This window comes from Rana temporaria, chromosome 12, assembly GCF_905171775.1.
Source record: "Rana temporaria chromosome 12, aRanTem1.1, whole genome shotgun sequence".
Classification (NCBI taxonomy): Eukaryota; Metazoa; Chordata; class Amphibia; order Anura; family Ranidae; genus Rana; species Rana temporaria.
In genome coordinates, this window is record NC_053500.1 from 76,838,631 (window position 1) to 76,851,459 (window position 12,829).

Here is a 12,829-nt window from a genome sequence, read left to right on the forward strand (position 1 = left end):
TTGTTGTCAAGTCTGCTTCGCCAAGGAGGGAGGGAGCCCACTAAGCCAGCTGATGCTGTACGATGGATGGGCTGTCTGCAAACCAGCCTGCTTCGCCGACGGGTGTGGGGGGGAGAGCCCGCTGAAGAGATGAATGTGCTGTCTCTATCACTGCCTCCACGGCATGCGCCAGATAAGAGAACGCAGCCGGGAGCGAGAGAGAACAGACCGTGGGCCCAGCTCCAGAGAGCGCCTTCACTCCGTGCTGACGGCTTCAGCCCTCAATCCTCCGCTCGTCCACGCACACATCACGCTCCTACGTGCAGCTCATTACCCGGGGAAACTCATAGGAGAGGGGAGGGGCCCTCGCACACCTCACACACGTCCGCACGGCATGAATCGATGCTTAGGATCATTCTTTAATCAGATCAAGGGAGTGGCTATGGGGGCTCGTTATGCCCCCAGTGTGGCTAACCTAGTATTGAACAAGTGGGAAGAAGAAACCATCTACCAACAAAACCACATATCACTCATCTATTATATGAGGTACATAGATGACATTATTCTTATGTGGGAAGGCACCTGGGCGACCTTGGAAATGTTCTTAGATGGATTGAATACCAACCAGTACGGACTTAAATTCACAGCGACATCAAGTCTGGTTTCAATCAATTATTTAGATCTCATTTTAACCAAGAATGGCAACAAAATTAATACTCGCACGTATTTTAAAAGTACGGATAGAAATGCGTTTGTGCCAGTGAATAGCTGTCACCACCCCAAATGGTTAAGCACCATTCCGAAAGGACAATACATGCGACTTCGTCGGAATTGTGACACCATTTCTGATTTTCAATCACAATCTTTGACCTTAACAGAAAAATTCAAAGAAAAGGGCTACCATCCTAAAATTCTAGAAAAAGCAATATCGGAAGTAGCAAATATGAATAGAGAACAACTTCTGATTTCCAAGAAGAAGCCCCCCTTCTCAGGAGAATTGGCTTTCTTCTCAGGTTTTCACCGACAATATCAGAGCATTGAGAAAATTTTCAACAAGCATTGGCCCATCTTGCTCAAAGATAATGACTTAGCTGCACTACTACCCCCCAAACCAAAATTTGTATACAGACGGGCACCAGGATTGAGAAATATAATTGCCCCAAACATACCGGACCCACCACCCAAACCTCTCACTTTTCTTGATGGAACAGGATTCCACTACTGCACCAGGTGCAAATCATGCAAAAGCACCATTAGAAAAAGCAGAAAGATTACAAAATTTAAGTCTAACACAACCCAAAGTGAGTACACAGTGAAACCACTTATCACATGTGATTCACATCATGTTACTTACTTACTTGAGTGTACATGCCAGCTACAATATGTGGGCCGCACTACTAGGAAATTGAGAATAAGGATCAATGAACACGTGGCTAACATTAAGAGCGGTTTTCCGAATCATAGTGTGTCCCGACATTTTGATGAATGCCATGGTAGGGATCCTAGCCAACTCACATTCGTGGGCATTGACAAAGTAACTGGCCATTGGAGAGGTACCAATATGACACAGGCAGTCTCTCAGAATGAGACCATGTGGATTCACCGTTTGGGGACGATGCATCCGCATGGCCTCAACATTGAATTGGACCTCAACTGTTTCCTTACTAACTATTAACTGGGGTGTTGAGTTTCTATTCAGAGCACATAAAGTCCCCCCTTTTTTAACAAATATTTGTGGAAATTTTTTCTAAAAAGAATTTTTTTTTATATTTACTATCACTTGATATAGCAATCATATCGATTTTAATAATAATAATTTTAATTGAATTACTATTGCTTACATGCTCTTGTAAATGCGTTTTATTACCTTATTTATCTATGTGGGCTTTAAGGGATTAATGGGTGAATACATTTACTCTTATTATTTTTTCCATCAATTTATTCATCCATATATGTCCGTTCCATTTGCATATTAGATTTGGACGCATGCCATTGTTGCTACTATCGTTCAATACTGGTATTATTGCCTTTTGATCTGTATGTAGCCAAACATTGATACCATGGGCATTAATTTCAAGTCTATGTATTGTATGGGCAGTTCAACGGCACTGAACCCGTTACTGAGGCTGCATCCGGTGATTTCCGCCCATACCAATTGATGGACATATATAAACTACTATCTAGCGTGGTTGGGCACGCCTCCTGAAGACGATTCACAACGAAACGTACGTCGGGGCGGCACTCAACCACGCACGAAACGTCACTTCCTGCCAACGCTGGTTCCGGACATTGCCGAGGTGGAACGCACGCTCCACCGATGAGAGATCGAAACAGCGGTATACACTCGTGGTATACATTGTGACACACCTACCCTACGCGCTACAGCCTCAGTGCCGGGTCACAGGCACTTCTTATGGTAGGCGGCCATTTGGCTCCTTTTATGTTAAGTCTTTTTAATTTTAATAAACCTACTACACTATATTGGCACCATTCTGTCTTTCATGTTATATATTGGGACGTCCAAGACTGGCATTTACATCCTTGCTAGGATACAGCAGACTCTACAAAGTGATCCTGTTTTAAGCTATATATGTCTCCTTGTTTGATACCAAACTAAGGGACATATCCATCTGGTAAGGAGCCATTTCACTTATCCACTTCGGGTGTTTGATCATATGGTGAAGGTGGAACACATTGGAAGCACTATTTACTTCAGTTTTTTCCTCTGAGGATCTTCTTTGGGATGTTTTTCTTCTTTTTTGTTTTTGTTTACCATCACGGGACTAATTCACTTGAGCCCAGTTCTTACCAAGTTCATTACTATGGTTATCTGGGCTTGATTTCACATTCAATCAAGTGCACATGGACTTTAATGTTAGATGTATTATTATTCACAGGTGTTTCACATATTTATATATATACAGTTTTTATTACATAAATATTAATTTATAGCGCACCCATCCCCCACTTATTTTCCATGTTATAATCTTTCGATTATTTTTGGGTAGCTGCTTATACACATTTATTTACTTAATTTTTTGGCGCGAGATAGCACATACACATACAGGTGGAAAGTGGCCCACTTCATCCGGTTGCAGGCTGCAGGTGGCACACTCCATCTGGTGGCAGGCTAGGGGTAGAAAGTTGCACACGCCATCTGGTGGCAGGCTAAGGGTGGAAAGTGGCACACGCCATCTGGTGCCAGGCTGGGGGTGGAAAGTGGCACACTGCATCTGGTGGCAGGCTACAGGTGGAAATTGACACACTGCATCTGGTGGCAGGCTACGGGTGGTAAATGGTATACTCCATCGGGTGGCAAGTGGCACAATGCATCTGGTGGCAGGCTACGGGTGGAAAGTGGCACACTCCATCTGGTGGCTGGCTACAGGTGGAAAGTGGCACACTTCATCTGGTGGCAGGCTACAGGTAGAAAGTGGCACACTGCATGTGGTGGCAGGCTATGGGTGTAAAGTAGTACACTCCATCTGGTGGCAGGCTCAGGTGGCAAGTGGCACACTGCATCTGGTGGCAGGCTACGGGTGGAAAGTGGCACACTCCATCTGGTGGCAGGCTACAGGTGGAAAGTGGCACACTCCATCCGGTGGCACACTCCATCTGGTGGCAGGCTACGGGTGGAAAGTGACACACTCCATCTGGTGGCAGGCTAGGGGTGGAAAGTGGCACACTTCATCTGGTTGCAGGCTACAGGTGGAATTTGTCACACTGCATCTGGTGGTAGGCTACGGGTGGAAAGTGGCACACTCCATCTGGTGGCAGGCTCGGGTGGCAAGTGGCACACTGCATCTGCTGGCAGGCTACGGGTGGAAAGTGGCACACTCCATCTGGTGGCAGGCTACAGGTGGAAAGTGGCACACTCCATCCGGTGGCAGGCTGCAGGTGGCACACTCCATCTGGTGGCAGGCTAGGGGTGGAAAGTGGCACATTCCATCTGGTGGCAGGCTAGGGGTGGAAAGTGGCACACGCCATCTGGTGCCAGGCTAGGGATGGAAAGTGGCACACTGCATCTGGTGGCAGGCTACAGGTGGAAATTGGCACACTGCATCTGGTGGCAGGCTACGGGTGGAAAATGGTACACTCCATCGGGTGGCAAGTGGCACAATGCATCTGGTGGCAGGCTACGGGTGGAAAGTGGCACACTCCATCTGGTGCCAGGCTACAGGTGGAAAGTGGCACACTTCATCTGGTGGCAGGCTACAGGTGGAAAGTGGCACACTGCATGTGGTGGCAGGCTACGGGTGGAAAGTAGTACACTCCATCTGGTGGCAGGCTCAGGTGGCAAGTGGCACACTGCATCTGGTGGCAGGCTACGGATGGAAAGTGGCACACTCCATCTGGTGGCAGGCTACAGGTGGAACACTCCATCCAGTGGCACACTCCATCTGGTGGCAGGCTACGGGTGGAAAGTGATACACTACATCTGGTGGCAGGCTAGGGGTGGAAAGTGGCACACTTCATCTGGTCGCCGGCTACAGGTGGAATTTGTCACACTGCATCTGGTGGTAGGCTACGGGTGGAAAGTGGCACACTCCATCTGGTGGCAGGCTCGGGTGGCAAGTGGCACACTGCATCTGCTGGCAGGCTACAGGTGGAAAGTGGCACACTTCATCTGGTGGCAGGCTACAGGTGGAAAGTGGCACACTGCATGTGGTGGCGGGCTACGGGTGGAAAGTAGTACACTCCATCTGGTGGCAGGCTCAGGTGGCAAGTGGCACACTGCATCTGGTGGCAGGCTACAGGTGGAAATTGGCACACTGCATCTGGTGGCAGGCTACGGGTGGAAAATGGAACACTCCATCGGGTGGCAAGTGGCACAATGCATCTGGTGGCAGGCTAAGGGTGGAAAGTGGCACACTCCATCTGGTGCCAGGCTACAGGTGGAAAGTGGCACACTTCATCTGGTGGCAGGCTACAGGTGGAAAGTGGCACACTGCATGTGGTGGCAGGCTACGGGTGGAAAGTAGTACACTCCATCTGGTGGCAGGCTCAGGTGGCAAGTGGCACACTGCATTTGGTGGCAGGCTACGGATGGAAAGTGGCACACTCCATCTGGTGGCAGGCTACAGGTGGAAAGTGGCACACTCCATCCAGTGGCACACTCCATCTGGTGGCAGGCTACGGGTGGAAAGTGACACACTCCATCTGGTGGCAGGCTAGGGGTGGAAAGTGGCACACTTCATCTGGTCGCCGGCTACAGGTGGAATTTGTCACACTGCATCTGGTGGTAGGCTACGGGTGGAAAGTGGCACACTCCATCCGGTGGCAGGCTCGGGTAGCAAGTGGCACACTACATCTGCTGGCAGGCTACGGGTGGAAAGTGGCACACTCCATCTGGTGCCAGGCTACAGGTGGAAAGTGGCACACTTCATCTGGTGGCAGGCTACAGGTGGAAAGTGGCACACTCCATCGGTGGCAGGCTAGAGGTGGAAAGTGGCACACTCCATCAGTGGCAGACTAGAGGTGGAAAGTAGCACGCTCCATCGGTGGCAGGCTAGAGGTGGAAAGTGGCACACTCCATCTGGTGGCAGGCTACTGGTGGCAAGTGACAATTCTGCATTAAATTGAATTAAACGATTTCATTATATAGTACACTGTAGTAAGAAAAATATTATTTGAACTTCCTGACACCATATCAAGACTGGTGATATACATAACACCAGCCATTTGCCCGATAAATCACACGCTGCTGAATTCCCAGTCAGCCCTGAGACTGCACTCCCCCCCCCCTTCTTTTTTTGGGAAGGGGGGTGCCCCCGTAGGACAGTTCGGAAACGTGGTCACCCTACTGGTGGCACTGCAGTATTTCTACACATCAAGGGAAATTCTATATGAGGGATATTTCTTCTATAGCAGCGACAATCCCCGGCTATAAGCAGCAGCTGGTACCAAACGTGTCCGCTGACAGGGGAACACATGGGATGATGAGCGACAAAGAGGAAGCAAACAAGCAGCCAATAGCTCTCATCCTTGCGTCTTATTGGCCTTACAGAATGCTTTTCCGCAATGTCATTGGCCTTTGGTGAGCCCGCCTTCTTTCAATCAACTCAGTAGACAGCGCGCTAGAAGAGACGTCACTTCCGGAGCTAAGCTGCACGAGCTGGTGAGAGAGAAGGAGGTTTGTGAGCTGTACATCATGTCCTCCTTGCTGAAAGTGGATCAGGAGCTGAAGAAGAAGGTGAGCGGCGGTGTGACGGCTCTCCGGGACCGCTACCCCCGGACCCGTGTCAGCAGTTTTGTGTTGGGGGTGGGGGCCCTTTGTGGGTGGCTGGGGCCCAGTTATCCGGAGGGGGGGCCTGTATCTCCTTTCATGATGACACAGCCTAATAATACAGACTGGCCTGTGCCGAGGTGTAAAGTGAGCTCAGCGCTTCCACTTCTTTCCTGTGGAGGTCTCCGTGCTGGACGACTTGTAGACTCAAGTTGGAGCTGATGGGGGGAGACATTCCTAATCTGGGGCACTATGGAAGCCTTGTGTGCTGGCTGCAAAATCATTTGCTTTATTCAAGACAAAAGTCACGTGGCAATCTCAGCATGTGTACAATTTTACCTGTCACAATATAAGTATCCAGGGAAATCTCCAATGAAAAAGCTGGACATGTCATTAGTCTGCCTGAGGCAGCAGCGGGCATGTCCTCTACGTCATTAGTCTGCCTGAGGCAGCAGCGGGCATGTCCTCTACGTCATTAGTCTGCCTGAGGCAGCAGCGGGCATGTCCTCTACGTCATTAGTCTGCCTGAGGCAGCAGCGGGCATGTCCTCTACCTCGTTGTCTGACCTGAGGCAGCAGCGAGTATGTCCACTCCCTCGTTGATGTCTGGCGTGAGGCAGCAGCGGGCATGTCGTCTGGCGTGAGGCAGCAGCGGGCATGTCGTCTGGCCTGAGGCAGCAGCGGGCATGTCGTCTGGCCTGAGGCAGCAGCGGGCATGTCCTCTCCCTCGCTGATGACATTGGTCTAGCTGGGGCAGGATCAGGCATGTCCTTCCTCCATGTCAGTCTGGCAGAGGCAGGAGTGCGCATGTCCTCTCACTCAATGAGTATATTGCAGCAAGTCACAAGGGGGCCGGATGACACCTGTGAACACAGCCCTGTGATGTCAACCCTGAGCTGGCATCTCAGTCCAAGAAGTAGATATGGACTCTGTCTAGAGAAAGATGTTGCTGGTCATCTGGAGAGAACCAAATAAAGGCACTGTCAGCGGGTAGAGTACTGACATTTCTGAAAGGGTTACACTTGCACATTACTTGGGGTACTTCAGCGAAGATCCACTATGTTTCCCCAAAAATAAGACCTACCCTGAAAATAAGACCTAGTGTTATTTTCCAGGAGGGCTGCAATATAAGCCCTACCCCGAAAATGAGCCCCAGTTAAAAATGCTTGTAAAATCCTATAATCAACAATGTTACAGTAGTATATAATGTACAATGTGTGTGTGTGTTTTCTGTAATATAATTGCGGGGAAGAGAGCTCCGGCGGGTCACAGAAGTGCAGAGCGGCTCTATAACAAATGTATTTGGCACAATTATATTACAGAAACGCACACATTGTACATTATATAATACTGTAATAGAGAGGATTATAGGATTGTACAAGCATTTTAACTCAGTTCACACTGGGGATTCCTGACAGGGAGAGGGGGAGAGAAGACAGCACATTACATGGTAAGACCTACCCAGAAAATAAGCCCTACTGTGTCTTTTGTTGGCATAATTAATATAAAACCCGGGATTATTTTCAGTGAAACACGGTAGTAAAGTATCACTGGTCTACTCCCATCTAGCTTCTGGCTGAATTTTGTTTTTTGCAGGGAGGACAGTTATTGATATTTATTTTTACCCACTCCCTCATTGCTCGCCTAGGCAAAGATGTGTGCCCCGCCCACTTTCTGTGTCCTAGAGCAGTGTTTCTCGACTCCAGTCCTCAAGGCGCACCAACAGGTCATGTTTTCAGGATTTCCCTCAATTGAAACGGCTGTGGTAATTACTAAGGCAGTGAAACTGATCGAATCACCTGTGCAAAATAATGGAAAGCCTGAAAACATGACCTGTTGGGGCGCCTTGAGGACTGGAGTTGAGAAACCCTGTCCTAGAGGGCTGCAGAACCGTTCAGAGTTCTGCACAAGTAAGAAGCCACAGCTGGCTCCCAAATCCAAGATGGCGGGACCAGGGACCTGCAGCCGTAAGAACATCCAGCTTTGGGAAATCACCACTAAACTCCAGGCTTTTGGAAAATACCTAATTTTTAAAAGTCGGCATCTGGGGTGGGGAGAATCCTGAAGCGTCTGTTTAAAGTGATATTAAAGTGTTTTGTAAGACCCCATACACACGAGACGCAGATGCAAACTCATCTAAATACACGTTTTCAAACGCAAAAACCGCCCATTTTTGAAGCGAATTTTGCAGCTTTTTACTGCGTTTGCGTTTATAAGCGGTTGGTTAAGAAACATCATAAGACCATCCCTAAGCTCAAAAAACAGTATTATTTAACCATTTCAGCCATTTTGTGAGACCAGAGTGAGTAGCAGCTGAGAGAGCAGCAGTGTACGTGTATTTAGCGTGTCACTTGCCACGTCACCTACCGCAAGTTGTGGATTGTCCACTGGCCATGTCACCTGGCCACGTCACCTGCCACAAATTGTTGTGGATTGTCCACTGGCCACGTCACCTGCCATGTCACCTGGCCACGCCACCTGCCACAAGTTGTGGATTGGCCACGCCACCTGCCACAAGTTGTGGATTGTCCACTGGCCACGCCACCTGCCACAAGTTGTGGATTGTCCACTGGCCACGTCACCTACCACAAGTTCTGGATTGTCCACTTGCCATGTCACCTGCCACAAGTTGTGGATTGTCCACTTGCCACGTCACCTGGCCACGCCACCTGCCACAAGTTGTGGATTGTCCACTGGCCACGTCACCTACCACAAGTTCTGGATTGTCCACTTGCCATGTCGCCTACCACAAGTTCTGGATTGTCCACTTGCCATGTCACCTGCCACAAGTTGTGGATTGTCCACTTGCCACGTCACCTGGCCACGCCACCTGCCACAAGTTGTGGATTGTCCACTTGCCACGTCACCTGGCCACGCCACCTGCCACAAGTTGTGGATTGTCCACTGGCCACGTCACCTGCCACATCACCTGGCCACGTCACCTACCACAAGTTCTGGTTTGTCCACTTGCCATGTCACCTGCCACAAGTTGTGGATTGTCCGCAATGCAAGCAATTACATTTTTTTTTATGTTTTTTCATCATTTGCCATCATTTTTGAGATTTCTAATGTAAAAAAATAGGTCACCTTTAAAAACGCCTATAAACGAAATCGGAAAACGCGGTACCGGCGTTTTGCCGCGATTTGCGTCAAACTCAAACTTTTGCGTCTGAACCCATTTTTTGCTTCTGAAAAAACGAGCATAAACACAACTGCCGAAAAACACAAAAAAATGGGACTGTGTGCATGGACACATAGGATAACATTGAATGTGTTCAGGGGCAGTTGAAAAAGCTGTCCAAAGCCTCTGAACACGTGTTTACCAGCGTCTCGTGTGCATGGGGCCTAAAGGTCTTATTTTAATTAACAAAAAAAAATATTTCACAAAGTGATCCCGTCTTTTGGAACTCTTGGCGACGCCTCCCCCTTCTCCTCCTTGGTTTACTACCATGGAAAGCCAAGAGCAAAGGGAAAAAGCGTGCACTGTTGTCAGATCACAACAGTGTAGTGGTAAGGAACAGATTTGTTTTCTTTTCAACCTGTTAGTTGGGGATGAATGTATGAGCTGCCTAACACCAGAGAAATGGGGGAAGATGTGGAGGGGAATGAAGTGATGCTTCATTTTAACATGCATGTACTTGGCATGAAGAATATATTTGAAGCTATCAATGTGAAAGAAAACATCAAAGGATTCTGGTATGTTTGGGTGACAAGAACGTTTCTCTCATCTGACACTTAAAGGGAACCTGCCTGTTTGGAACAAGGTGCCATTGCTGGCTTTGAATGTGAAGGCTCTGGAGTGTTACCCTTTAACTCCCGTAAATATATTAATAAGGTATATCAGTTGATAATTGGCACCAAATCCCGAGATAGATGGAACCATTGGATAGGGGGACTTTAAAGGTGCCAAGTCCTCCTTGTGGAATAATACTGACAAATTGAATGTAAAATGTATTGAAATTTTATTATAAGCCTATAACAAAATAGGCATAGTAGCAAAAAAATCTCCAAACGGCAATAGTAGATGTTATCAGTACATCTCCCCCCCCCCCCCCCCCCAATCAAGATGGGCTAATCTCTCTAGTTTTGCACAGATGCAGACATACCCATCCATGACATGCACCAACGCTAGTACAAGAGAAAGCTCTATACCAGCGCGTTTCGCTTGACGGCTTCTTCAGGGGTTCCCTTAGAGCAGTGTTTCTCAATTCCAGTCCTCAGGCCCCCCCAACAGGTCAGGTTTTCAGGATTTCCATTATTTTGCACAGGTGATTTGATCAGTTTCACTGCCTTAGTAATCACCACAGCCTTTTCATCTGAGGGAAATCCTGAAAACCTGACCTGTTGGGGGGGCCTGAGGACTGGAATTGAGAAACACTGCCTTAGAGGAAAGGTGAATGCACTGTAGTTGCTGTAAAATATATGCCAATAATATACATAACCATTTTGAAAAAGCATCACTTCAAAATGTTGTATCAAAGCAGTAACACTTGCATTAAAGCAAGAAAAATATTGAGAAGCCCCAAAACTGAGGCACTGAAATCCTCCACCAGTATGTTTGTAAGATGAACAGAATGTCTGCCCCCATCAGGGAGATCTAAAGCCAGCCAAGAAAAGTTGTCCTGGAAGCCATTAGAGATCCCATATAAGGATGGGCAGAAAAGGCTAATCAATTGCCCTATTTTGGCCAGATGGCTCTGCAACAAACAAAATTAGACTCCATCTCCCTGCCAAATATATCTTGTATGCCAAAAAAACACATTTGATGCAATAATACATGGGTGCTCAACCTGTGGCTCTCCAGCTGTTGCAAAACTACAATTCCCATAATGCCTCAGCCTTTGGGAGACATGCTTGTACCTGTCAGCGGCTTGCAATGCCTCATGGGAATTGTAGTTCCGCAACAGCTGGAGAGCCACAGGTTGAGCACCCCTGCAATAATATATCACGTACCTGGGAGAAACCTCCCTAGTACATCCACAGGTAACAGCGGTATCAATGGACAAATTCCTATTGCTGAAGTAAGCATCTAGATCTGAAACCACATAAAATGCTCATATAAGGAAACCAATCTCCAAATCAAAATGGTTGTATGCTCAGATAGACTGAGGCCATTATAGATTACCTGAAAGATGACGGGTGCCAACAAAGTCGGCTGCAGATGTTATTGCTTCAAACAAGACATCCATCCATATGAAAGGTATACCTCCAGTAGCTGCATCTGTACAAAACTATAGAGATATTAGCCTATCGCAGTGATGGCGAACCTTGGCACCCCAGATGTTTTGGCACTACAGTTCCCATGATGCTCCCCTACACTGCAGAGTGCATGAGCATCATGGGAAATGTAGTTTCAAAACATCTGGCGTGCCAAGGTTCGCCATCACTGGCCTATCGTGATTTAGGGGATGTACTGATAATATATAATAACGCAGCTTCTGAACACTTTTTTTTTTTTTTTTTTGGGGGGGGGGGGGTTCTAGAAAAAGCATAAAAAACTCAACTGCCTATAAACGACTCTGTGTACATGTACTGATAAGATGACATAGAGGAGAGTTCAGCAGCAGTGTACATGAGGCCTTATTCCAGAAGGACGACTTGGAAATTTTAAAGTCTCGCTATCCAATTGTTTGACTCTGTTACTAGACAATCCATGCCTAAAACACGTTTGACCCCCAGAGTTCAGTTCGTTTGACTAGTGTGATCACTCTGTACCATATACTGGCCTGCTTTTGAAGAGGTGGGCTTGAGCTCTGTTCAGTTGCACTTGGGCACATAATGCATCTGTGTGAGGTAGAGGTGACAATGTAAGCATGCTGGAGCCCAGCACAGTGTGGGGAACGAGGACTGTGCTCAGGCACCGTACAAGGCTTTGTGTAAGTACACATGTTTCTGCTCCCTTCCTGTTCTGCTTAGTGAGTCACTCACCTGGAATAACCATGAAGCTGAAAAGTGCGCTGATGCCTGTTGTACATGGTCCTGTCTATTTTATATGCTGAACAGATAGCTTTTAAATGGTCAGTTCAAAACTTTATTTTGGATAAGTGCTTGTGTGGTAATGACACACCACTTTATATACATCCCTAAAAAGTCTGGTGGCATCGCTGAAACTGTTTCTTTCTAGTTCCACCCACCGGCAAGACTATAAATGGACAGGGATAACTTTTTTTTTTTTTTTCCCCCAACTTCACGGGATCCGACTTGAAGTTGCCCCAAGTTGCGCGACATGTCAAATTACATTGAAGTTAATGGGAGCAGTCTTAATGTACACTACTACAGTCGCTCAGACTTCAGAAAAGGTTCCTGTACTACTTCAATCCAACTTTTAGGCGACTTGTACCCATTGATTTCAATAGAAACCGGCTCTAAGGCAAACGCCTCCCTCCCACAGAGCTGGTATTTGGTATGAATCATGAGGGGGAACTCCACGCCAAATTTTAAATAAAAAAAAAACCTGGCATGGGCTCCCCTCCAAGAGCATACCAGGCCCTTAGGTCTGGTATGGATTACAAGGGGAACCCCTACACCGAAAAACAGGTGTGGGGGTCCCCCCAAAATTTATACCAGACCCTTATCTGAGCATGCAGACCGGTCAGGAAGGGGGTGGGGACGAGCGGGGAAAAAA

At 47.6% G+C, this 12,829-nt stretch overlaps 1 protein-coding gene across 1 annotated transcript in view; it reads left to right on the forward strand.

The window, feature by feature from the left end:
• Positions 1-6,036: 6,036 nt before the first annotated feature.
• Positions 6,037-12,829, forward strand: part of PSME3 (proteasome activator subunit 3) — a 49,802-nt gene continuing 43,009 nt past the window's right edge. Inside the window, exon 1 of the mRNA XM_040331209.1 lies at positions 6,037-6,172. Coding sequence (XP_040187143.1) covers positions 6,131-6,172 — 42 coding nt within the window. The 5' untranslated portion in view covers positions 6,037-6,130. The remainder of the gene's footprint in view (positions 6,173-12,829) is intronic.